This window comes from Nerophis lumbriciformis, linkage group LG19, assembly GCF_033978685.3.
Source record: "Nerophis lumbriciformis linkage group LG19, RoL_Nlum_v2.1, whole genome shotgun sequence".
In the NCBI taxonomy this organism is placed as follows: Eukaryota; Metazoa; Chordata; class Actinopteri; order Syngnathiformes; family Syngnathidae; genus Nerophis; species Nerophis lumbriciformis.
Genome location: NC_084566.2, coordinates 42,185,370 through 42,212,223, shown reverse-complemented (window position 1 = coordinate 42,212,223; position 26,854 = coordinate 42,185,370). Strand labels below are relative to the sequence as shown.

The window sequence follows — 26,854 nt, the reverse complement described above, 5'->3', positions numbered from 1 at the left end:
TCACACATGGGAAGGTTTTAGTAAGTATGAATTGTTTTAGTTATATTGTAAAACTTACAAACGTTGCTTGGAGTGATGAGTGAAGAATCCATACGAGTAGGAACGCTGTGGATGGCTAGAAGACCGACCGACACTTGTAGTTCCGGTTGAAAGCACTAAAAAATGGTGCCATAGCACAAACAACACCACACCTTGTCAGTGTGTCTGCTTGTTTTTTTTAAAAGCTATTTGTATTATGGTCGTCAGCGAAAAAATTTTCCATAAATTAGCCGCACCGTTATATAAGCCGCAGGGTTCAAAGTGTATGGAAAAAAATATAGCGGCTTATAATCTTGAATTTACAGTAATCCTTTTTGAAGTTTGCTGATGACACCACCACCACGACAAACTCCAGCTGTTGCGGCGTAGAAAATATCGATGAATCGTCGAGGTCTGAAATGTGTCGTCGAGTTCCTCCACTCTAACCCCCCCCGTGTGTTTCCCAAAGGTGAGAGCGCTCTCCTCTTCCTTGAGGAGGGTGTGTCCAACTACACCACCATGTTGCTGCGAGAGGACCTGGGCCTGCTGCTGCTGGGCGCCAGGGAGGCGGTCTACGCCCTCGACCTCTTCGACATCTCCAAGAAGCAAGCCTCGGTGAGAACAACGCACGCCGTGACCGCTCTCGTTAATCGTTTGCCAACCCTACCTCGTAAATTCCACACCACTGATTTTTTTCATGGCTCAGGGCATTGACATGCAGGTCTGAAGAGAAAGAAAAGGCCTCTGTATGAAAAGAGGAGATAAGGTTATCTACACCTAGAACAATGTTATTGTGTTGTATGAACAAACACGTGGATACACAGGTTAGTTATCGACCTTTTTCTCTCATTAGTCTTTTTTACTTCGGGGACCAACTTTTACACTACAGAAGGCCCCGGGGCCCACTCAAATATTAACACTGAATTAGTACCGTATTTTCCGCACTATAAGGCGCACTTAAAATCCTTTTTTTCCCCTCAAAACTCCACAGTGCGCCTTATAACCCGGCAGGGCTGGGCAATATGGCCTTTTATTAATATCTCGATATGTTTAGGCCAGGGGTCGGCAACCCAAAATGTTGTAAGCGCCATATTGGACCAAAAATACAACAACAAATCTGTCTGGAGCCGCAAAAAATTAAAAGCCATATTACATACAGATAGTGTGTCATGAGATATAAATAGAATTAAGAGGACTTAAAGGAAACTAAATGAGCTCAAATATAGCTACAAATGAGGCATAATGATGCAATATGTACATTAAGGCTGCAGCTAACGATTATTTTTCTATCGATTAATCTATAGATTATTTTTTTCGATTAATCGGTTAATCTATAGATTATTTTTTCGATTAATCTATAGATTATTTTTCCTTTTACCGATTATTTTTTTTATTTAAAATGAAGATGAAAAAATAAATGTTGGCCAGTTTTTTCAAAAGGCATGACTTTTATATACAAAAAAAAAAGTATGGCCACTCAGTCAACATTGACAACAACATGACAAAATATTCTGTAACAATGTAAACATTTAAAACTTTTAACATTTAACAAAATTAAAAGTAGCTTATTTGCTTTTTAATGTGCAAATATAAAAGTAAACATCCAGTGCAAATCTTAATATTCTGCAATAGTATAAGCATTTCTAAAGTAAAAGTATTGCTTATTTTGCTTTAAAATGTGCAAAAATAAAGATAAACATCCAATACAAAAAAGTGCAAAACGAAATATTCTGTAACAGTGTAAACATTTCAACAAAAGTAAAAGTATTGCTTATTTTGCTTAATAACACAACAATGATAGTATGATTAAAGTGAAAGTTAATTGTTGGTTTGTACATAATATATGTAACTGTTAATGTTGTAAAAGGTATTTGCACAACTAATTAACGTTAGCGTTAAAGAGGAGCGCGTCTTTGTAAACACTGAACAGACATGCCAAACGCGCCTCTCAGAGCGAAACAGTGTTTTAGTTTATGAATTTACAACGCAGATACAAATGACACATTCATGATTTTGTGTAATGATGACAATGTATACTCACGCGGACGATTGACTAGTTGATGGTGATGGCAAGAACGCTGTCGGGTGTTTTTTTTTTCAAATGTTCCTTCATAGCCGTTGTGCTGCTATGATAGGCCATTTCCGCTCGACACAGTGTGCATACAACAACTGTCAAGTGTTTTGCTTTTTTCGCTGTGCTTATCCCACACTTGAAGGGATGTACCAATGCTGAATGTGGCTTATGGATTTCACTCAAAAGACCAGACCGTAGTTACTTTTTCCTTTTATTTTCCTTTAGTTTGCAACAGTTTTTCCAACCATGAAACAGCTTCTTTTTTCTTCTTTAGTCTTTTTAGCAGTCTTTAGCAGTGTTAATAGACTTTAGTTTCTTTAGCTGTCATTAGCTGTCTTTAGTAGCCTTTAGTAGCCTTTAGTAGCCTTTAGTAGCCTTTAGCTTCTTTAGTAGGTGAAAAACCTTTAAGGACAAAACACCACAAGATTAACATGCTGTAAAAAATCAATCAATTATCAATCCCATAATTTACAACTATTAATTAGCTATCAAACTCTTAACCATTAAACAAGTGCAAGAAAATGGACACATCTTTTCCCTTTAAGTTAAAACAGATTTTAAATAAATTGTCTCAACATAAATGCACCAAGATACATATAAAATACATTTAACACCAGAAACACAATAGATAAATGCAACAGAAAACCCAATATGCAAATACATAAATACCTAACCAATTAACCACCTATTTAGATACATATTTAAAATCCATATTCAATATAAATATATTATTAATTTAGCAGTGAAACACTCAATCTTAAACGCTGTCTACTGGTAGAAAAATGCCCCTTTTTCTACGCCCTCACCAACACAGTTAAATCCAACACTTTAAATTGAGCGACTTCACCCTCCTGATGAAGCAAACTGCTCCAACATTTATCAAACTAAGCAAAGAATATCAACACTAAACAACAGTTACATAACACACTGTGTGTATTTAGCCTCCAGACTAAGCACGCTACATGCACACAACCCCCCCTCCCATCTCACCAGCGCAACAGGTGCGCCACACCCACGAAGAGAAATATAAAATACATACTTTTGGCACAACTCTGGGTTATCTGTAATGAACTAAACCTTTTTCCACTCTGCGCTGGCGTCTTTTGTACTCCTTGATTTGACACAGCGGTCTAATTACCGGGCTCGCGCACCAGCAGATGAGACAGGAGCGCGCCGCGTTATACCTGCGCGCGAACGTAAACTGATCGGCTCTGATTTTATAAGCCGACTGGCCGAAATAATGCCGAATTATATACATTTGTTTATTGAAATACTCCCACACTTTTGACGACTTTTGGCGTGCTTTTTTTCCCTCGCTCGCACCGCTCGCATCATCTGCTTTGTGCTCCGCCATGACGGCAGTGTGACGTAAATATGCGACGCGTCGAAGCATAAAAACGACGTCGACGTATTTACGTAACCGATGACGTCGACTACGTCGACGCGTCGTTTCAGCCTTAATGTACATATAGCATATTAGCATCGATTAGCTTGCAGTCATGCAGTGACCAAATATGGTCACTCCACGCAAGTCAATAACATCAACAAAACTCACCTTTGTGCATTCACGCACAACGTTAAAAGTTTGGTGGACAAAATGAGACAGAAAAAGGAGAGGCATAAAACACGTCCTCGAAAGTCGGAGAAAGTTGTACATGTAAACAAACTACGGTGAGTTCAAGGACCGCCAAAATTAGTAGGACAAAACGGCGCTCGCCAAATACTCGAATCAGTGAAGCATGTTTAATAGAGATGTCCGATAATATCGGCCTGCCGATATTATCGGACATCTCTATTAAACCGATAAATGCTTTAAAATGTAATATCAGAAAATATCGGTATCGTTTTTTTATTATCGGTATCGTTGTTGTTTTTTTTATTAAATCAACATAAAAAACACAAGATACACTTACAATTAGTGCACCAACCCAAAAAAAACCTCCCTCCCCCATTTACACTCATTCACACAAAAGGGTTGTTTCTTTCTGTTATTAATATTCTGGTAGGTTCCTACTTTATATATCAATACTGTCTGCAAGGGATACAGTCCGTAAGCACACATGATTGTGTGTGCTGCTGGTCCACTAATAGTACTAACCTTTAACAGTTAATTTCACTAATTTTCATTAATTACTAGTTTCTATGTAACTGTTTTTATATTGTTTTACTTTCTTTTTTATTCAAGAAAATGTTTTTAATTTATTTATCTTATGTTATAATTTTAAAAAAAAAACAACAACTTATCTTCACCATACCTGGTTGTCCAAATTAGGCATAATAATGTGTTAATTCCACGACTGCATACAGGTAAAAGCCAGTAAATTAGAATATTTTGAAAAACTTGATTTATTTCAGTAATTGCATTCAAAAGGTGTAACTTGTACATTATATTTATTCATTGCACACAGACTGATGCATTCAAATGTTTATTTCATTTAATTTTGATGATTTGAAGTGGCAACAAATGAAAATCCAAAATTCCGTGTGTCACAAAATTAGAATATTGTGTAAGGGTTAAATTTTGAAGACACCTGGTGCCACAAACTAATCAGCTGATTAACTCAAAACACCTGCAACGGGCTTTAAATGGTCTCTCAGTCCAGTTCTGAAGCCTACACAAACATGGGGAAGACTTCAGATTTGACAGCTGTCCAAAAGGCAACCATCGACACATTGCACAAGGAGGGAAAGACACAAAAGGTTATTGCTGAAGAGGCTGGCTGTTCTCAGAGCTCTGTGTCCAAACACATTAATGGAGAGGCAAAGGGAAGGAAAAACTGTGGTCAGAAAAAGTGTACAAGCGATAGGGATCACCGCGCCCTGGTCAAGATTGTGAAAAAAAACCCATTCAAAAATGTGGGGGAGATTCAGAAGGAGTGGACAGCTGCTGGAGTCAGTGCTTCAAGATCCACCACCAAGAGACGCTTGAAAGACATGGGTTTCAACTGCCGCATACCTCGTGTCAAGCCACTGTTGACCAAGAAACAGCGCGAAAAGCGTCTCACCTGGGCTAAGGAAAAAAAGAGCTGGACTGCTGCTGAGTGGTCCAAAGTCATGTTTTCTGACGAAAGCAAATTTTGCATTTCCTTTGGAAATCGAGGTCCCAGAGTCTGGAGGAAGACAGGAGAGGCACAGGATCCACGTTGCCTGAAGTCTAGTGTAAAGTTTCCACCATCAGTGATGGTTTGGGGTGCCATGTCATCTGCTGGTGTCGGTCCACTCTGTTTCCTGAGATCCAGGGTCAACGCAGCCGTCTACCAGCAAGTTTTAGAGCACTTCATGCTTCCTGCTGCTGACCTGCTCTATGGAGATGGAGATTTCAAGTTCCAACAGGACTTGGCGCCTGCACACAGCGCAAAATCTACCCGTGCCTGGTTTACGGACCATGGTATTTCTGTTCTAAATTGGCCCGCCAACTCCCCTGACCTTAGCCCCATAGAAAATCTGTGGGGTATTGTGAAAAGGAAGATGCAGAATGCCAGACCCAAAAACGCAGAAGAGTTGAAGGCCACTATCAGAGCAACCTGGGCTCTCATAACACCTGAGCAGTGCCAGAAACTCATCGACTCCATGCCACGCCGCATTAACGCAGTAATTGAGGCAAAAGGAGCTCCAACCAAGTATTGAGTATTGTACATGCTCATATTTTTCATTTTCATACTTTTCAGTTGGCCAACATTTCTAAAAATCCCTTTTTTGTATTAGCCTTAAGTAATATTCTAATTTTGTGACACACGGAATTTTGGATTTTCAATTGTTGCCACTTCAAATCATCAAAATTAAATGAAATAAACATTTGAATGCATCAGTCTGTGTGCAATGAATAAATATAATGTACAAGTTACACCTTTTGAATGCAATTACTGAAATAAATCAAGTTTTTCAAAATATTCTAATTTACTGGCTTTTACCTGTATATCGGTATCGGTTGATATCGGTATTTAAAGAGTGGACAATATCGGGATATCGGCAAAAAGCCATTATTGGACATCCCTAATGTTTAATATAAACAGTGTGCTTTATAACAATTATGGAGGTTTGTGTCATGTTTGTCCTCCTTACAGAAACCATAATTAAACAAAAAATATATTTTTTTCCCCTCATCTTTTTCCATTTTTCATACATTTTTGAAAAGGGTTCCAGAGAGCCACTAGGGCGGCGCTAAAGAGCCGCATGCGGGTTGCCGACCCCCGGTTTAGGCCATGTCACGATACACCATATACTGTACAAACCCCGTTTCCATATGAGTTGGGAAATTGTGTTAGATGTAAATACAAACGGAATACAATGATTTGCAAATCATTTTCAACCCATATTCAGTTGAATATGCTACAAAAACAACATATTTGATGTTCAAACTGATAAACATTTTTTATTTGCAAATAATCATTAACTTTAGAATTTGATGCCAGCAACACGTGACAAAGAAGTTGGGAAAGGTGGCAATAAATACTGATAAAGTTGAGGAATGCTCATTTGGAACATCCCACAGGTGAACAGGCAAATTGGGAACAGGTGGGTGCCATGATTGGGTATAAAAGTAGATTCCATGAAATGCTCAGTCGTTCACAAACAAGGATGGGGCGAAGGGTCACCACTTTGTCAACAAATGCGTGAGCAAATTGTTGAACAGTTTAAGAAAAACCCTTTCTCAACCAGCTATTGCAAGGAATTTAGGGATTTCACCATCTACGCTCCGTAATATCATCAAAGGGTTCAGAGAATCTGGAGAAATCACTGCACGTAAGCAGCTAAGCCCGTGACCTTCCATCCCTCAGGCTGTACTGCGTCAACAAGCGACATCAGTGTGTAAAGGATATCACCACATGGGCTCAGGAACACTTCAGAAACCCACTGTCAGTAACTACAGTCGGTCGCTACATCTGTAAGTGATAGTTAAAACTCTCCTATGCAAGTCGAAAACCGTTTATCAACAACACCCAGAAACGCCGTGGGTTGAAAAGGATTGGCAAATCATTGTATTCCGTTTATATTTACATCCAACACAATTTCCCAATGGAAACGGGGTTTGTATATGTGGATATTTTGCCTTAGCCTTGAATGAACACTTGATGCATATAATGACAGCAGTATGATGATTCTATGTGTCTACATTAAAACATTCTTCTTCATACTGCATTAATATATGCTACTTTTAAGTTCTCATACAGAGAGGGAAATCACAACTAAAAGTGTATTTATTAAACAGTTATTAAGCAGTGGCACAAACATTCACGTCATTTCCAAACAGAAAGTGCAAGATTGTCAGACGCATTTTAAAACAAGCTATTTGTGCACTTTTGTGCATGATGTCACTAAGATGACATATCAAAACAACACTAAATTAAAGTGCACTTTTTGTACAGAACGCCACTGCAATAGTTTAAAACAAATAAAGTGCACTTTTGTGCATGATGTCACACAAGATATTTCAATAATAGGAGATGTTAGTGAAAATGAAATTGTATCCGTGGTAACAAAACTGAAAAATAAGATTAGGGCTGCAGCTAACGATTATTTTTCTATCGATTAATCTATAGATTATTTTTTTCGATTAATCGGTTAATCTATAGATTATTTTTTCGATTAATCTATAGATTATTTTTCCTTTTACCGATTTTTTTTTTTAAATTTAAAATGAAGAGGAAAAAATAAATGTAGGCCAGTTTTTTCAAAAGGCATGGCTTTTATTTACAAAAAAAAAAGTATGGCCACTCAGTCAACATTGACAACAACATGACAAAATATTCTGTAACAATGTAAACATTTAAAACTTTTAACATTTAACAAAATTAAAAGTAGCTTATTTGCTTTTTAATGTGCAAATATAAAAGTAAACATCCAGTGCAAATCTTAATATTCTGGAATAGTATAAGCATTTCAAAAGTAAAAGTATTGCTTATTTTGCTTTAAAATGTGCAAAAATAAAGATAAACATCCAATACAAAAAAGTGCAAAACGGAAATATTCTGTAACAAGTGTAAACATTTCAACAAAAGTAAAAGTATTGCTTATTTGCTAAAATGTGCAAAAATAAAGCTAAACATCCAATACAAAAAAGTGTACAGTGTAAACATTTCAACAAAAGTAAAAGTATTGCTTATTTTGCTTAATAACACAACAATGATAGTATGATTAAAGTGAAAGTTAATTGTTGGTTTGTACATAGTATATGTAACTGTTAATGTTGTAAAAGGTATTTGCACAACTAATTAACGTTAGCGTTTGTGACACGTCTTGTGCCGTGGGGTTCTTTCAGGACCGACAGACTGAACGCCAGGCGGCTTTGCCAGGTTTACAATCTTTTCATTTTACACAAAGTCTTTTCTCTTCCAACTGCGCGGATCGCGCACCTGGGCACGATTGCGGCGTCGCTCCCGGCGCGCCCCGCCTCGCCGCTCGCTCGCCGCCGCCGCCTCTCCACAGCGTTAAAGAGGAGCGCGTCTTTGTAAACACTGAACAGGCACGCCAAACGCGCCTCTCAGAGCGAAACGGTGCTTTAGTTTATGAATTTACAACGCAGATACAAATGACACATTCATGTTTTTGTGTAATAATGACAACGTATACGCACGCGGACGATTGACTTGTTGATGGTGATGGCAAGAACGCTGTCGGGGGTTTTCTTTTCAAATGTTCGTTCATAGCCGTTGTGCTGCTATGATAGGCCATTTCCGCTCGACACAGTGTGCATACAACAACATTATTAGGCCGTTTATTGAAATACTCCCACACTTTTGACGACTTTTGGCGTGCTTTTTTCCCCCTCGCTCGCATCGTCTGCTTTGCGCTCCGCCATGACAGTAAAGTAGAGTGACGTAAATATGCGACGCGCCGACGCACAAAAACGGCGTCGACGTATTTACGTAACCGATGACGTCGACTACGTCGACGTGTCGTTTCAGCCTTACATCATACCATTGACTGTATCATCAAACCTCTTTGTTATGTTTTTAATCTTTCTTGTCAAACAGGGACCTTTCCGAATAGAATGAAGGTAGCAGAGGTCATTCCACTCTTTAAAGGAAAGATTGGCCTGGCCCATTAGGATCCCTCTTTATGTTTGTGAACTTTATAGTCCATACATTTAGAGTGATGTGATAATCAAACACTCTAGAAGTCTAGAATGAAAGAGTATATAGGAGAATTGACATAGTGTGTGTACCTTCAGTGATGAATGATGAGCAGAGGCAGAGTTTGGAGTGTCTTCTTTAGCTTGCTTTCCATGTTTATGTACTCACTATGTCCAGGTACTTGGAACATGTTCTCCATGCCATTTGCTGTTTGATGCCCAATATCATGCTAATTAGCTGCCTGAAAGCGGGTGACTCCACTGTAGAAATAGCCTGCATGTCTTCTAGCACAATGGCTCTATCAATGTTGTCCTGGCTAGCAGTCCCTCTGTTAAAATCCAGCCGCTGTTGCTTAGGTGGTGGTGGAGGTGAAGTGGCATCGGAGTCTCTTTACTTGCATGTTGCTTTTGTAGCTGCTTCAGCAGATTTGAATTGCTGTTTTGGGCAGTAGATAGGATCTTTGATCCAAGACACAACTTACATTTAACTAAAATGTTCTTTCCTTTGTGCTCGTCAAAAGAAAAGTAGTGAGAATATCTCCATGTTAAGAAACTCGACTCTGGCTCCCCCATGATGTCTTGTTGTTAGTAAACAGACACGCGCCCCCCTTAGTCATTTATAAAGTAGCTGGCTTGGTTAAGTGCATCCAACTCATCACTGAGAATATTTTCCTATTATTGAAGGTAAAATGGGAGGTGACACAACAGCAAAAGGCCGACTGTCAAGGCAAAGGAAAAGAACCCGAGGTGATTTTTTTTTTTTTTTTTTTTTTTTGCTGTTATTGAAAATCTCTCTAATCTGACATGTTTTCTCTCTCAAAACAGACAGAGTGCAAGAACTACATCCGGATTTTGCACAAGATGGCGGATGACAGGATGTACGTGTGTGGCACCAACGCCTTTAATCCCGAGTGCGGTTACATGGTGAGCCAATGCAGGAATTTTAAGAATAATTTGTGGGAGTTGTGGAACTTTGAAGAATGTCCCATTGATTTCAATGGGAATTTCCCTAAAATTTGGGAATTTGGGGGAAAACGGGATTTTTTTTTTTAAATGGTAAAAAAAAAAAAAACTGGTTGGTGTTGAACTTTTTCAAATCGGTCGAGAAATGTTCAAGTAGTAACATGTTAAATTGAGATATGGTATTACGAAATTCCTGGAATTTCGGGAAAACCGGGAATTTTTACATTTCAAAAAACAACTTGGTTTTTTGTCCTAATTAAGAGGAATGTTTTGACGGTGGAACGGTTGAAGTGGGGTGAAAAATGTGGTAGGAAAAAGGGTGGAAATAAGGGCTTTAGAAAACCAGGAATACTGGAAAATCCTGGAATTTTTTTGAACTTGGAAAAAGGGTAGTTTGAATTTCCAGAATGGTGGAATCTGTTGATGGTAAAATGGTTTGATTCGGTTGAAAAATGTGTAAATGGTGGAAGTTTGAAAAATGGCCAATTCATTTTGAATGGGAAAACTGGGAATTATGGGAAATCCGGGATTTTTTTTAGAATTGTTGAAGTAGAGCACACAATTCCTGAACAAGCTGAATATTTTGAAGTTGGGACAGTTTGAATCAGATGGAAAATGTGGGAATTGTGGAACTTTGAATAATGTCCCATTTATTTCAAGGGGAATTTCCCAAAAATTTGGGAATTTGGGGAAAAGCAGGATTCTTTTTTAAAAGGTTGGTGTAGAAGTTTTTCAAATCGGTCGAGAAATGTTGAAGTAGTAACATGTTAAATTAAGAAATGGTATTATGGAATTTCGGGAAAACCAGGAATTTTTACAGTTCAAAAACAACTTAATTTTTTGTCCTAATTAAGAGGAATGTTTTGACGGTGAAACGGTTGAAATGGGTTGAAAAATGTGGGAGGAGTAGTCGCCAAAAAAAAAGGGTGGAAATAGGGCTTTGGAAAACCAGGAATTCTCGAAAATTTCCGAACTTGGGAAGAAGGGTAGTTTGAATTTCCAGAATGGTGGAATATGTTGATGGTAAAATGGTGTGAATCGGTTGAAAAATTTGGAAATGGTGGAAGTTTGAAAAAAGGTCAATTCATTTTGAATGGGAAAATTGTCCCGGAAAACCTGGAATTCTGGGAAATCTGGGATTTTTTTTTAGAATTGTTGAAGTAGAGCACACAATTCCTGAACAAGCTGAATATTTTGAAGTTGGAACAGTTTGAATCAGATTAAAAATGTGGGAATTGTTGAACTTTGAAGAATGTCCCATTGATTTTAATGGGAATTTCCCTAAAATTTGGGAATTTGGGGAAAAGCGGGATTCTTTTTTAAAATGGTAAAAAAAAACTTGAATGGCCTGAATGAGTTGAAATGGTTGGTGTTGGAATTTTCCAAATCAGTCGAGAAATGTTGAAGTAGTAACATGTTGAATTGAGAAATGGTATTACGGAATTCCTGGAATTTTGGGAAAACCGCAAATTTTTCCAGTTAACAAAACAACTTCGTTTTTTGTCCTAATTAAGAGGAATGTTTTGATGGTGGAACGATTTAAGTGGGTTGAAATATATGGGCGGAGTAGTCGACAGGGAAAAAAGGGTGGAAGTAGGGCTTTGGAAAACCAGGAATTCTGGAAAAATTTTGAACTAGGGAAAAGGGTAGTTTGAATTTCCAGAATGGTGGAATGTGTTGATGGTAAAATGGTTTGAATCGGTTGAAAAATGTGGAAATGGTGGAAGTTTGAAAAATGGCCAATTCATTTTGAATGGGAAAATTGTCCCGGAAACCTGGAATTCTGGGAAATCTGGGAATTTTTTTTAGAATTGTTGAAGTAGATTTTGAAGCGTGATTATTTTTTTAAATGGTAAAAAAAAAACCTTGAATGGTCTAATGAACCAAATGGTTGGTGTTGAAGTTTTTCAAATCAGTCGAGAAATGTTGAAGTAGTAACATGTTGAATTGAGAAATGGTATTACGAAATTCCTGGAATTTTGGGAAAACCGGGAATTTTTCCAGTTCAAAAAACAACTTCGGTTTTTTTCCTAATTAAGAGGAATGTTTTGACAGTTGAAGTGGGTTGACAAATGTGGGAGGAGTAGTCGACAGGAAAAAAAGGGTGGAAATAGGGCTTTGGAAAACCAGGAATTCTGGAAAAATTTTGAACTTGGGGAAAAAAGGTTAGTTTGAATTTCCAGAATGGTGGAATATGTTGATGGTAAAATGGTTTGATAAATGTCGAAATAGTGGAAGTTTGAAAAATGGCCAATTCATTTTGAATGGGAAATCCGGGATTTTTTTTAGAATTGTTGAAGTAGAGCACACAATTCCTGAACAAGCTGAATATTTTGAAGTTAGGACAGTTTGAATCAGATGAAAAATGTGGGAGTTGTGGAACTTTGAAGAATGTCCCATTGATTTAAATGGGAATTTCCCTAAAATTTGGGAATTTGGGGAAAAGCGGGAGTCTTTTTTTAAAATGGTAAAAAAAAACTTGAATGGCCTGAATGAGTTGAAATGGTTGGTGTTGGAATTTTTCAAATCGGTCGAGAAATATTGAAATAGTTACATGTTAAATTGAGAAATGGTATTACGAAATTCCTAGAATTTTCGGGAATTTTTCCAGTTCAAAAAACAACTTTGTTTTTTGTCCTAATTAAGAGGAATGTTTTGACAGTGGAACGGTTGAAGTGGGTTGAAAAATGTGGGAGGAGTAGTCGACAGGAAAAAGGGTGGAAATAGGGCTTTGGAAAACCAGGAATTCTGGAAAATCTGGGAATTTTTTTGAGCTCGGAAAAAGGGTAGTTTAAATTTCCAGAATGGTAGAATATGTTGATGGTAAAATGGTTTGAATCAGTTGAAAAATGTGGAAATTGTAGAAGTTTGAAAAATGGCCATTTCATTTTGAATGGGAAAACCGGGAATTATGGGAAATCTGGGAATTTTTATAGAATTATTGAAGTCGAGCACACAATTCCTGAACAGGCTGAATATTTTGAAGTTGGGACAGTTTGAATCAGATGAAAAATGTGGGAGTTGTGGAACTTTGAATAATGTCCCATTTATTTCAATGGGAATTTCCCATGGGAAAAGCGCGATTCTTTTTTAAAATGGTAAAAAAAAAAATGGTTGATGTTGAAGTTTTTCAAATCGGTCAAGAAATGTTGAAGTAGTAACATGTTAAATTGAGAAATGGTATTACGAAATTCCTGGAAAACCGGGAATTTTTCCAGTTCAAAAAACAACTTTGTTTTTTGTCCTAATTACGAGGAATGTCTTGACGGTGGAACGGTTGAAGTGAGTTGAAAATGTGGGAGGAAAAAGAGTGGAAAATTGGGCTTTAGAAAACCAGGAATTCTGGAAAATACTGGAATTTTTTTTAACTTGGGAAAAGGGTAGTTTGAATTTCCAGAATGGTGGAATGTGTTGATGGTAAAATGGTTTGAATCGGTTGAAAAATGTGTAAATGGTGGAAGTTTGAAAAATGGCCAATTCATTTTGAATGGGAAAATTGTCCTGGAAAACCTGGAATTCTGGGAAATCTGGTAATTTTTTTATAATTGTTGGCGTAGATTTTGAAGCGTGATTATTTTTTTAAATGGTAAAAAAACACCTTGAATGGTCTAATGAACCAAATGGTTGGTGTTGAAGTTTTTCAAATTGGTCGAGAAATGTTGAAGTAGTAACATGATGAATTGAGAAATGGTATTACGAAATTCCTGGAATTTTGGGAAAACCGGGAATTTTTCTAGTTCAAAAAACAACTTCGTTTTTTTTCCTAATTAAGAGGAATGTTTTGACAGTTGAAGTGGGTTGACAAATGTGGGAGGTGTAGTCGACAGGAAAAAAAGGGTGGAAATAGGGCTTTGGAAAACCAGGAATTTTGGAAAATTTTCGAACTTGGGAAAAAAGGTTAGTTTGAATTTCCAGAATGGTTTAATATGTTGATGGTAAAATGGTTTGATTAATGTCAAAATAGTGGAAGTTTGAAAAATGGCCAATTCATTTTGAATGGGAAAACCGGGAATTATGGGAAATCTGGAAAAATGTGGGAGGAGTAGTCGACAGGAAAAAAGGGTGGAAATAGGGCTTTGGAAAATCAGGAATTCTGGAAATTTATTGAACTTGGGAAAAAGGGTAGTTTGAATTTCCAGAATGGTGGAATGTGTTGATGGTTTGAAACGGTGGAAGTTTGAAAAATGGCCAATTCATTTTGAATGGGAAAATTGTCCCGGAAAACCTGGAATTCTGGGGAAATCTGGGAATTTTTTGAGGGAAAACCCGCGATTCCCGAATAGGCTGAAATCTGGAGAGGAAGAAGAAGTTGTTTAATAAGAAATAGATGAATTTTGGTGTAGAAAAGCAATGAGTTTTTAATTCCATGCTGTGGTTCTGTTTGGAGACCTATGCAGATGGGAAGCTGACCCTGGAGCCTGGTGAGGATGGCAAAGGGAAGTGTCCATTTGATCCCTTCCAAAGATACGCCTCCATCATGGTTGGTGAGTAGACTTGGGGAGGGAGAATGGATTCAGCATGAAATAAAAGTGTTTTATTGATCAAAGATGTCTGTGTTGTCAGATGATGACTTATACTCCGCCACTTCTATGAACTTCCTGGGCTCTGAACCTGTCCTGATGCGAAGCTCCTCGTCCCCCATCCGCACTGAGCTCAGAAACTCCTGGCTCAATGGTGACGCAAGCACCGTTTCGCCCGCATTTGGAGAGAAAAATCATGTTGTTTTTTTTCCTCCATACCAGAGCCAACCTTTGTCTCCATGGCCCACATGCCAGAGAGCGACCAAAGCGTGGAAGGAGACGACGACAAGGTCTACCTGTTCTTCAGCGAGACGGCCGTGGAGTGCGACTGCTACAATAAGCTGGTGGTTTCCCGCGTGGCCCGCGTCTGCAAGGTGAGAGACAATAACATGTTTCATTTTCAGACTACGAGCCAACGGTTGGATGGTCAATCAAATAAATCAGTTTCAGACATCCAGAAATCATTTTATAGGGAATAATGTTCAAGATGCACCTACCAAGTTTTAGAAGAAACACATCTTTTTACTTATACTAGCTCAGGGGTCGGCAACCTTTACCAGTCAAAGAGCCATTTTGACCAGGGGGGGGGGGGTGTTGATGTGTGAGGGATAGAGATGCGCGGATAGGCAATTATTTCATCCGCAACCGCATCAGAAAGTCGTCAACCATCCGCCATCCACCCGATGTAACATTTGATCAGAACCGCACCCGCCCGTTGTTATATATCTAATACAGACGATGCAAGGCATAAGTGAGGTTATAAAGCTTTTGCCTGTTAAAGAAAGGAGACTGATCCAATGCAGCACAGACATTCGCGTGCCACGCTGTCACGGCCCAGACGCACACCAGTGCGCAATCATATGGGAGCCGCGCTGAGCGCACCTCCAAGCGCGTCTCGCTGCCGGCGACAGCCGGGTATGGCCTAGTTGATTCGGCAGGTGGGTTGTTACACATTCCTTAGCGGGTTCCGACTTCCATGGCCACCGCGTCCTGCTGTCTATATCAACCAGGGTGAGCCCCACCCCTTTCGTGAGCGCACTGCGCGCGGAGTCACCCCTGTTACGCGCCCCCGGCAACAGGGGTGGCGGGCAGGTAAGCTGCGCGGGCGGAGCGCGCGGAGTGACCCCTGTTACGAGCCCCCGGCCACGGGGGTGGCAGGCAGGTAAGCTGCTTACCTGCTGCGCGTGACGCCGGCCGCGGCGAAGGCGGACGAGGCGGGGTGTCGGTGCGGTGGGCGCGGTGGTGACCCTGGACGTGCGTCGGGCCCTTCTCGCGGATCACCTCAGCTACGGCTCCCGGTGGGGCCCTCTCGGGGGAAGGGGCCTCGGTCCCGGACCCCGGCGAGGCGTCCCTTCTCCGCTCCGTAAAAGTGTCCATCTCTTTTTTTTTTTCTTCTGTTGTGGCATATGCAGCAGGTGCCTGCTCGTTTTTCGTATGTGGGTAACAACATTTAACTATGTATATATATTTCCGAATTGGTTTAACTGCCACCCGCCTGAATCTATTTAAAATCTAATTTTTTTTTATTTCAACCGCCCGACCCGTCCCGACTTGACCCGACCCGACCCGACCCGCGGATAAAATCTAATTTTTTTTTAATTTCATCCGCCCGATCCGCGGATAATCCGCGGACTCCGCGGTTGTGCCCGCAAACCGCGCATCTCTAGTGAGGGAGCAGGGTTGGGGTGGGGGCGGGGTTTGGTGGTAGCAGAGGTGTATAATGTAGCCCGGAAGAGTCAGGGCTGCATGGGATTCTGGGTATTTGTTCTGTTGTGTTTATGTTGTGTTAAGGTGCAGATGTTCTCCCGAAATGTGTTTGTCATTCTTGTTTGGTTTTGGTTCAAAGTGTGGCGCATTATTAGTAAGAGTGTTAAAGTTGTTTTATATGGCCACCGTCAGTGTAACCTGTGTGGCTATTGACCAAGTATGCCTTGCCGTCACGTACGTGTGCAAGCAGAAGCACGCTGTTAATACAGATTGTAAAGAGCGCCAAATGTTGTACCATCATGGCACGCCCTTTTTATAGCTGTAAGGGTGTAAATCGGTGAATATTAATCCCGGGAGTTTTCTGCGAGAGGCACTGAAATCCGGAAGTGTCACGGGAAAATTGGGGGGTTCAGCAAGTAAGCTGCTGAGCCGCATCAGAGTGATCAAAGAGCCGCGGGTTGCCGACCCCTGTACTAGCTGCACCAGACCATACACCGCAGATACACACCCCAACACCCGTGAAGTTGTCACGTTGTGTAAATGGTAAATAAAAAGAGAATACAATGATTTGCAAATCCTTTTCAACTTATATTCAAAGTACCCAAAGTTACGTGAAATGTTTGGAAGCCGCAGCTGCATGCGTACTCACGGTACCGCATCTGCGCATCCAACTCAAAGTCCTCCTGGTAAGAGTCTCTGTTGTCCCAGTTCTCCACAGGCCAATGGTAAAGCTTGACTGTCATCTTCCGGGAATGTAAACAATGAAACTGTGTTTGTGTTGCTGCAGTCGGCCGCAATACACCGCTTCCCACCTACAGCTTTCTTCTTTGCTGTCTCCGTTGTTCATTGAACAAATTGCAAAAGATTCACCAACACAGATGTCCAGAATACTGTGGAATTTTGCGATGAAAACAGACGACTTAATAGCTGGCCACCATGCTGTCCCAAAATGTCCGCTACAATCCGTGACGTCACGCGCTGACGTCATCATAATACCGAGACGTTTTCAGCAGGATATTTCACGCGAAATTTAAAATTGCACTTTAGTAAGCTAACCCGGCCATATTGGCATGTGTTGCAATGTTAAGATTTCATCATTGATATATAAACTATCAGACTGCGTGGTCGGTAGTAGTGGCTTTCAGTAGGCCTTTAATGCGCCTTTTGTATGAAAATAGACCAGTACGCTAGAGATGCGCGGATAGGCAATTATTTCATCCGCAACCGCATCACAAAAGTCGTCAACCATCCGCCATCCACCCGATCTAACATTTAATCAAAACCGCACCCGCCCGTTGTTATATATCTAATATAGACGATGCAAGGCATTAGTGAGGTTATAAAGCTTTTGCCTGTTAAAGAAAGGAGACTGATCCAATGTAGCAGAGACATTCAATGCGTGCCACGCTGTCACGGCCCAGACGCACACCAGTGCGCAATCATCTGGGAGCCGCGCTGAGCGCACCTCCAAGCGCGTGGAGGTGCGATGTCCCTCGCACCCGCGGCGGCTCCACCCGGGCTCGCGCCCGAGGCTTCAGCGCGCACCGCGGCGGCCATCCTACTCGTCGCGGCCTAGCCCTCGCGGCTCTCGCTGCCGGCGACGGCCGGGTATGGGCCCGACGCTCCAGCGCCATCCATTTTCAGGGCTAGTTGATTCGGCAGGTGGGTTGTTACACACTCCTTAGCGGGTTCCGACTTCCATGGCCACCGTCCTGCTGTCTATATCAACCAACACCTTTTCTGGGGTCTGATGAGCGTCGGCATCGGGCGCCTTAACCCGGCGTTCGGTTCATCCCGCAGCGCCAGTTCTGCTTACCAAAAGTGGCCCACTCAGCTCACCAGGGTGAGCCCCACCCCTTTCGTGAGCGCACTGCGGGCGGAGTGACCCCTGTTACGCGCACCCGGCAACGGGGGTGGCGGGCAGGTAAGCTGCTTACCTGCTGTGCGTGACGCCGGCCGCGGCGAAGGCGGACGAGGCGGGGTGTCGGTGCGGTGGTGACCCTGGACGTGCGTCGGGCCCTTCTCGCGGATCACCTCAGCTACGGCTCCCGGTGGGGCCCTCTCGGGGGAAGGGGCCTCAGTCCCGGACCCCGGCGAGGCGTCCCTTCTCCGCTCCGTAAAAGTGTCCATCTCTTTTTTTTTTTCTTCTTCTGTTGTGGCATATGCTGCAGGTGCCTGCTCGTTTTTCGTATGTGGGTAACAACATTTAACTATGTATATATATTTCCGAATTGGTTTAACTGCCACCCGCCTGAATCTATTTAAAATCTAATTTTTTTTTATTTCAACCACCCGACCCGACCCGCGGATAAAATCAAAAAAAAATTTATTTCAACCGCCCGACCCGACCCGCGGATAAAATCTTTTTTTTTTTTTTCTTCAACCGCCCGACCCGACCCGTGGATAAAATCTAATTTTTTTTTATTTCAACCGCCCGACCCGACCCGCGGATAAAATCTAATTTTTTTTTATTTCATCCGCCCGACCCGACCCGTGGATAAAATCTTTTTTTTTTTTTTTTCAACCGCCCGACCCGACCCGCGGATAAAATCTAATTTTTTTTTATTTCAACCGCCCGACCCGACCCGCGGATAAAAATTTTTTTTTTTTTTATTTCAACCGCCCGACCCGACCCGCGGATCAAATCTAATTTTTTTTTATTTCAACTGCCCGACCCGACCCGCGGATAAAATCTAATTTTTTTTTATTTCAACCGCCCGACCCGACCCGCGGATAAAATCTTTTTTTTTTTTTTTTTTCAACCGCCTGACCCGACCCGCGGATAAAATCTTTTTTTTTTTTTTATTTCAACCGCCCGACCCGACCCGTGGATAAAATCTTTTTTTTTTTTATTTCAACCGCCCGACCCGACCCGCGGATAAAATCTAATTTTTTTTTATTTCAACCGCCCGACCCGACCCGCGGATAAAAAAAATTTTTTTTTTTATTTCAACCGCCCGACCCGACCCGCGGATCAAATCTAATTTTTTTTTATTTCAACTGCCCGACCCGACCCGCGGATAAAATCTAATTTTTTTTTATTTCAACCGCCCGACCCGACCCGCGGATAAAATCTTTTTTTTTTTTTTTTTCAACCGCCTGACCCGACCCGCGGATAAAATCTTTTTTTTTTTTTTTATTTCAACCGCCCGACCCGACCCGCGGATAAAATCTTTTTTTTTTTTTTTTTTCAACCGCCTGACCCGACCCGCGGATAAAATCTTTTTTTTTTTTTTATTTCAACCGCCCGACCCGACCCGTGGATAAAATCTTTTTTTTTTTTATTTCAACCGCCCGACCCGACCCGCGGATAAAATCTAATTTTTTTTTATTTCAACCGCCCGACCCGACCCGCGGATAAAAAAAATTTTTTTTTTTATTTCAACCGCCCGACCCGACCCGCGGATCAAATCTAATTTTTTTTTATTTCAACTGCCCGACCCGACCCGCGGATAAAATCTAATTTTTTTTTATTTCAACCGCCCGACCCGACCCGCGGATAAAATCTTTTTTTTTTTTTTTTTCAACCGCCTGACCCGACCCGCGGATAAAATCTTTTTTTTTTTTTTATTTCAACCGCCCGACCCGACCCGCGGATAAAATCTAATTTTTTTTTTTATTTCAACAGCCCGACCCGACCCGCGGATAAAATCTAATTTTTTTTTATTTCAACCGCCCGACCCGACCCGCGGATAAAATCTAATTTTTTTATTTCAACCGCCCGACCCGACCCGCGGATAAAATCTAATTTTTTTTTTATTTCAACCGCCCGACCCGACCCGCGGATAAAATCTAATTTTTTTTTTATTTCAACCGCCCGACCCGACCCGCGGATAAAATCTAATTTTTTTTTATTTCAACCGCCCGACCTGACCCGTGGATAAAATCAAATTTTTTTTTATTTCAACCGCCCGACCCGACCCGCGGATAAAATCTAATTTTTTTTTATTTCAACCGCCCGACCCGACCCGCGGATAAAATCTTTTTTTTTTTTTATCTCAACCGCCCGACCCGCGGATAATCCGCGGACTCCGCGGTTGTGTCCGCAAACCGCGCATCTCTACAGTACGCCTTATAGTCTTTACGACCCGAAACATATTGTACACTATTTGTGTCTCTGAAGAACCTGTCCTATCATCAAGTGTCAAATTACACCACCAAATACCTTTTTTTGTCTGCTCTTCACTTGGCTGTTTGAAGAGGATTTTTAGTGTGCTGTCATTCTTGCGCCTTAGGGTGTTTTTGACAGAAGCATATCAGACGTGCATTAAGACACGCAGGAAATGTTTTCATCTGTTAAAAAGTTGCGCGGTTTTTGTTGCCTCAGAACACTTCCTCAGCTATTTCCGCTGCCTGCTTGCCAAACTGAGTGTCTTCACTTTTTTCACTGTTCCTTACAGTGACTTTGTAAAAAAAAAAACACAAAATTAACTTACTTTTTGTGATGAAAAGCTTACATTAAAAATATATATATATATTTTTTTAGACAGTTCAGCTAAATGTTAAGTTTTATGTACATATATGAATCTAAAGTTCTGCCCTACATCAAACATCTTCTGCGCATGTGCTTACTTAACCTCAAAACAAGAGTGTTAAAAAAAGAGCGTGAGACGAGAGGAAGTTGAATAATGTAACTAAAAAATGTTTTACACTCACGTCACATTACTTTGAAATGACTGGGTAATGTTTCTGTTACACTTGTATGGAAGGAAAGTAGGAGAAATAGTGTTTAAAATGTAGTAGCTCTGCGGTTGAGCTTGTCGTGACCCCAGGACGCAGACACGGACGGCGACGTGCAGGTAAAATAGTTTAAATAAACTAGGAAAAATAAAAAAATGTAGCCAACATCAGGCGAGTGCAGAGTGTGCAGTGTCACTCTACAATAGTCTACCCATGAACCGGAAGGAACTTAAATAGGCCTAATCACCAATTAAAAAGAGGTGGGAAACAGAACAGAAAATGGGGGTGTGGAAAACCCTATAGCACAGGTGTCAAACTCAAGGCCCAGGGGGCTAGATCTGGCCTGTCACATCCCTTTTAATGGCCTGCGAAAACCTAGAAATAATATTTGTCAATAAAGTTACTTTTCTTACTACCGTATTTTCCGGACTAAAAAGGCGCACTTAAAATCTATTTTTTTTCCCCCTCAAAACTCGACAGTGCGCCTTATAACCCAGTGCGCCTAATGTACGGAATAATTCTGGTTTTGCTTGCCGACCTCGAAGCAATTTTATTTGGTACATGGTGTAATGATAAGTGTGATCAGTAGATGGCAGTCACACATAAGAGATAGGTGTAGACTGCAATATAATGGCAATAAGTAAACAACAACATGTTATATGTTCCATTGAGAATATAGGACATTACACACGGCACTCAAAAATCTATCAACATGTTTTAGTACGACTTTGGTAATCTTTGACTGGCGGACCACGTTGAATAACATGGCGGGCCACAATAAATTATGTGTCGGACCACATTTAATGATGTGGCGGACCACATAACGACATGGCGGGCCACAATAAATTATTTGGCGGACCACAATTAATGCAGCGGACCACATTCAATAACATGGCGGACCACAATAAATGATGTGGCAGCCCACTTTGAAAAACATGGTGGGCCGCATAACATGACGTGGCTGGCCACGACAACTGATGTGGCGGGCCACAATAAATTATGTGGCTTGCCACATTGAATTACTGGCGGAGCACATTAAATGATGTGGCGGACCACATAACGACGTGGCGGACCACAATAAATGACGTAACAGACCACAATACATGATGTGGCGGACCACATAATGATGTGGCCGACCACAACGATGTGGCCGACCACATAACGACGTGGCCGACCACAATAAAAGATGTGGCGGGCCACGTTAAATTACTGGTGGAGCACATTAAATGATGTGGCGGACCACATAACGATGTGGCGGACCACATAACGATGTGGCAGACCACATTAAATGACGTTACAGACCACAATAAATGATGTGGCGGACTACATAATGATGTGGCGGACAACATAACGATGTGGCGGGCCACAATAAATGATGTGGCGGGCCACAATAAATGACGTGGCAGACCACTTTAAATGACGTGACAGACCACAATAAATGATGTGGCGGACTACATAATGATGTGGCGGACAACATAACGATGTGGCGGGCCACAATAAATGATGTGGCGGACCAAATAACGACGTGGCCGACCACAATAAATGATGTGGCGTGCCACATTAAATTACTGGTGGAGTACATTAAATGACGTGGCGGACCACATTAAATGACGTGACAGACCACAATAAATGATGTGGCGGACTACACAATGATGTGGCGGACCACATAACGATGTGGCGGGCCACAATAAATGATGTGGCGGACCACATAACGACGTGGCCGACCACAATAAATGATGTGGCGTGCCACATTAAATTACTGGTGGAGTACATTAAATGATGTGGCGGACCACATTAAATGACGTGACAGACCACAATAAATGATGTGGCGGACTACATAATGATGTGGCGGACCAGATAACGACGTGGCCGACCACATAACGACGTGGCCGACCACAATAAAAGATGTGGCGGGCCACATTAAATTACTGGTGGAGTACATTAAATGATGTGGCGGACCACATAACGATGTGGCGGACCACATAACAATGTGGCAGACCACATTAAATGACGTGACAGACCACAATAAATGATGTGGCGGACTACATAATGATGTGGCGGACAACATAACGATGTGGCGGGCCACAATAAATGATGTGGCGGACCAAATAACGACGTGGCCGACCACAATAAATGATGTGGCATGCCACATTAAATTACTGGTGGAGTACATTAAATGATGTGGCGGACCACATTAAATGACGTGACAGACCACAATAAATGATGTGGTGGACCACATAACAATGTGGCGGGCCACAATAAATTATGTGGCGGGCCACCTAATGACGTGGCGGACCACAATAAATGATGTGGCGGACCAAATAACGACGTGGCCGACCACAATAAATGATGTGGCGTGCCACGTTAAATTACTGGTGGAGTACATTAAATGACGTGGCGGACCACATTAAATGATGTGACAGACCACAATAAATGATGTGGCGGACTACACAATGATGTGGCGGGCCACAATAAATTATGTGGCGGGCCACATAATGACGTGGCGGACCACAATAAATTATGTGGTGGGCCACATTAGATTACTGGCGGAGCATATTAAATGATGTGGCGGACCACATAACGATGTGGCGGACCACATAACGATGTGGCAGACCACATTAAATGACGTTACAGACCACAATAAATGATGTGGCGGACTACATAATGATGTGGCGGACAACATAACGATGTGGCGGGCCACAATAAATGATGTGGCGGGCCACAATAAATGACGTGGCAGACCACTTTAAATGACGTGACAGACCACAATAAATGATGTGGCGGACTACATAATGATGTGGCGGACAACATAACGATGTGGCGGGCCACAATAAATGATGTGGCGGACCAAATAACGACGTGGCCGACCACAATAAATGATGTGGCGTGCCACATTAAATTACTGGTGGAGTACATTAAATGACGTGGCGGACCACATTAAATGACGTGACAGACCACAATAAATGATGTGGCGGACTACACAATGATGTGGCGGACCACATAACGATGTGGCGGGCCACAATAAATGATGTGGCGGACCACATAACGACGTGGCCGACCACAATAAATGATGTGGCGTGCCACATTAAATTACTGGTGGAGTACATTAAATGATGTGGCGGACCACATTAAATGACGTGACAGACCACAATAAATGATGTGGCGGACTACATAATGATGTGGCGGACCAGATAACGACGTGGCCGACCACATAACGACGTGGCCGACCACAATAAAAGATGTGGCGGGCCACATTAAATTACTGGTGGAGTACATTAAATGATGTGGCGGACCACATAACGATGTGGCGGACCACATAACAATGTGGCAGACCACATTAAATGACGTGACAGACCACAATAAATGATGTGGCGGACTACATAATGATGTGGCGGACAACATAACGATGTGGCGGGCCACAATAAATGATGTGGCGGACCAAATAACGACGTGGCCGACCACAATAAATGATGTGGCATGCCACATTAAATTACTGGTGGAGTACATTAAATGATGTGGCGGACCACATTAAATGACGTGACAGACCACAATAAATGATGTGGTGGACCACATAACAATGTGGCGGGCCACAATAAATTATGTGGCGGGCCACCTAATGACGTGGCGGACCACAATAAATGATGTGGCGGACCAAATAACGACGTGGCCGACCACAATAAATGATGTGGCGTGCCACGTTAAATTACTGGTGGAGTACATTAAATGACGTGGCGGACCACATTAAATGACGTGACAGACCACAATAAATGATGTGGCGGACTACACAATGATGTGGCGGGCCACAATAAATTATGTGGCGGGCCACATAATGACGTGGCGGACCACAATAAATTATGTGGTGGGCCACATTAGATTACTGGCGGAGCATATTAAATGATGTGGCGGACCACATAACGATGTGGCGGACCACATAACGATGTGGCGGACCACATAACGATGTGGCAGACCACATTAAATGACGTGACAGGCCACAATAAATGATGTGGCGGACTACATAATGATGTGGCGGACAACATAACGATGTGGCGGGCCACAATAAATGATGTGGCAGACCACATTAAATGACGTGACAGACCACAATAAATGATGTGGCGGACTACATAATGATGTGGCGGACAACATAACGATGTGGCGGGCCACAATAAATGATGTGGCGGACCAAATAACGACGTGGCCGACCACAATAAATGATGTGGCGTGCCACATTAAATTACTGGTGGAGTACATAAAATGACGTGGCGGACCACATTAAATGACGTGACAGACCACAATAAATGATGTGGCGGACTACATAATGATGTGGCGGACCACATAACGACGTGGCCGACCACATAACGACGTGGCCGACCACAATAAAAGATGTGGCGGGCCACATTAAATTACTGGTGGAGTACATTAAATGATGTGGCGGACCACATAACGATGTGGCGGACCACAACAATGTGGCAGACCACATTAAATGACGTGACAGGCCACAATAAATGATGTGGCGGACTACATAATGATGTGGCGGACAACATAACGATGTGGCGGGCCACAATAAATGATGTGGCAGACCACATTAAATGACGTGACAGACCACAATAAATGATGTGGCGGACTACATAATGATGTGGCGGACAACATAATGTGGCGGGCCACAATAAATGATGTGGCGGACCAAATAACGACGTGGCGGACCAAATAACGATGTGGCCGACCACAATAAATGATGTGGCGTGCCACATTAAATTACTGGTGGAGTACATTAAATGATGTGGCGGACCACATTAAATGACGTGACAGACCACAATAAATGATGTGGCGGACTACACAATGATGTGGTGGACCACATAACGAAGTGGCGGGCCACAATAAATTATGTGGCGGGCCACATAATGACGTGGCGGACCACAATAAATGATGTGGTGGGCCACATTAGATTACTGGCGGAGCATATTAAATGATGTGGCGGGCCACTTTAAATTACTGGTGGACCACTTTCAAAATGATGTGGCGGACCACATTAAATGACGTGACAGACCACAATAAATGATGTGGCGGACTACATAATGATGTGGCGGACAACATAACGATGTGGCGGGCCACAATAAATGATGTGGCAGACCACATTAAATGACGTGACAGACCACAATAAATGTTGTGGCGGACTACATAATGATGTGGCGGACAACATAATGTGGCGGGCCACAATAAATGATGTGGCGGACCAAATAACGACGTGGCGGACCAAATAACGACGTGGCCGACCACAATAAATGATGTGGCGTGCCACATTAAATTACTGGTGGAGTACATTAAATGATGTGGCGGACCACTTTAAATGACGTGACAGACCACAATAAATGATGTGGCGGACTACACAATGATGTGGTGGACCACATAACGATGTGGCGGGCCACAATAAATTATGTGGCGGGCCACATAATGACGTGGCGGACCACAATAAATGATGTTGTGGGCCACAATAGATTACTGGCGGAGCATATTAAATGATGTGGCGGGCCACTTTAAATTACTGGTGGACCACTTTCAAAATGATGTGGCGGACCACATTAAATGACGTGACAGACCACAATAAATGATGCGGCGGACTACATAATGATGTGGCGGACCACTTAACGATGTGGCGGACCACGTAATGACGTGGCGGACCACATAACGACGTGGCGGGACACAATAAATGACGTGGTGGGCCACATTAAATTAGTGGCGGAGCACATTAAATGAAGTGGCGGACCACATAACGATGTGGCGGGCCACAATAAATGATGTGGTGGGCCACTTTAAATTACTGGC

At 42.0% G+C, this 26,854-nt stretch overlaps 1 protein-coding gene across 2 annotated transcripts in view; it reads left to right on the top strand.

The window, feature by feature from the left end:
- Positions 1-26,854, top strand: part of sema4e (semaphorin 4e) — a 65,947-nt gene that overhangs the window by 26,436 nt on the left and 12,657 nt on the right. For both annotated transcript variants that reach the window (XM_072915248.1, XM_061978739.2), the window contains exons 3-8: positions 488-633; positions 9,849-9,911; positions 9,990-10,088; positions 14,515-14,611; positions 14,691-14,801; positions 14,870-15,021. In XM_072915248.1, the coding sequence (XP_072771349.1) occupies positions 488-633; positions 9,849-9,911; positions 9,990-10,088; positions 14,515-14,611; positions 14,691-14,801; positions 14,870-15,021 (668 nt within the window). The remainder of the gene's footprint in view (positions 1-487; positions 634-9,848; positions 9,912-9,989; positions 10,089-14,514; positions 14,612-14,690; positions 14,802-14,869; positions 15,022-26,854) is intronic.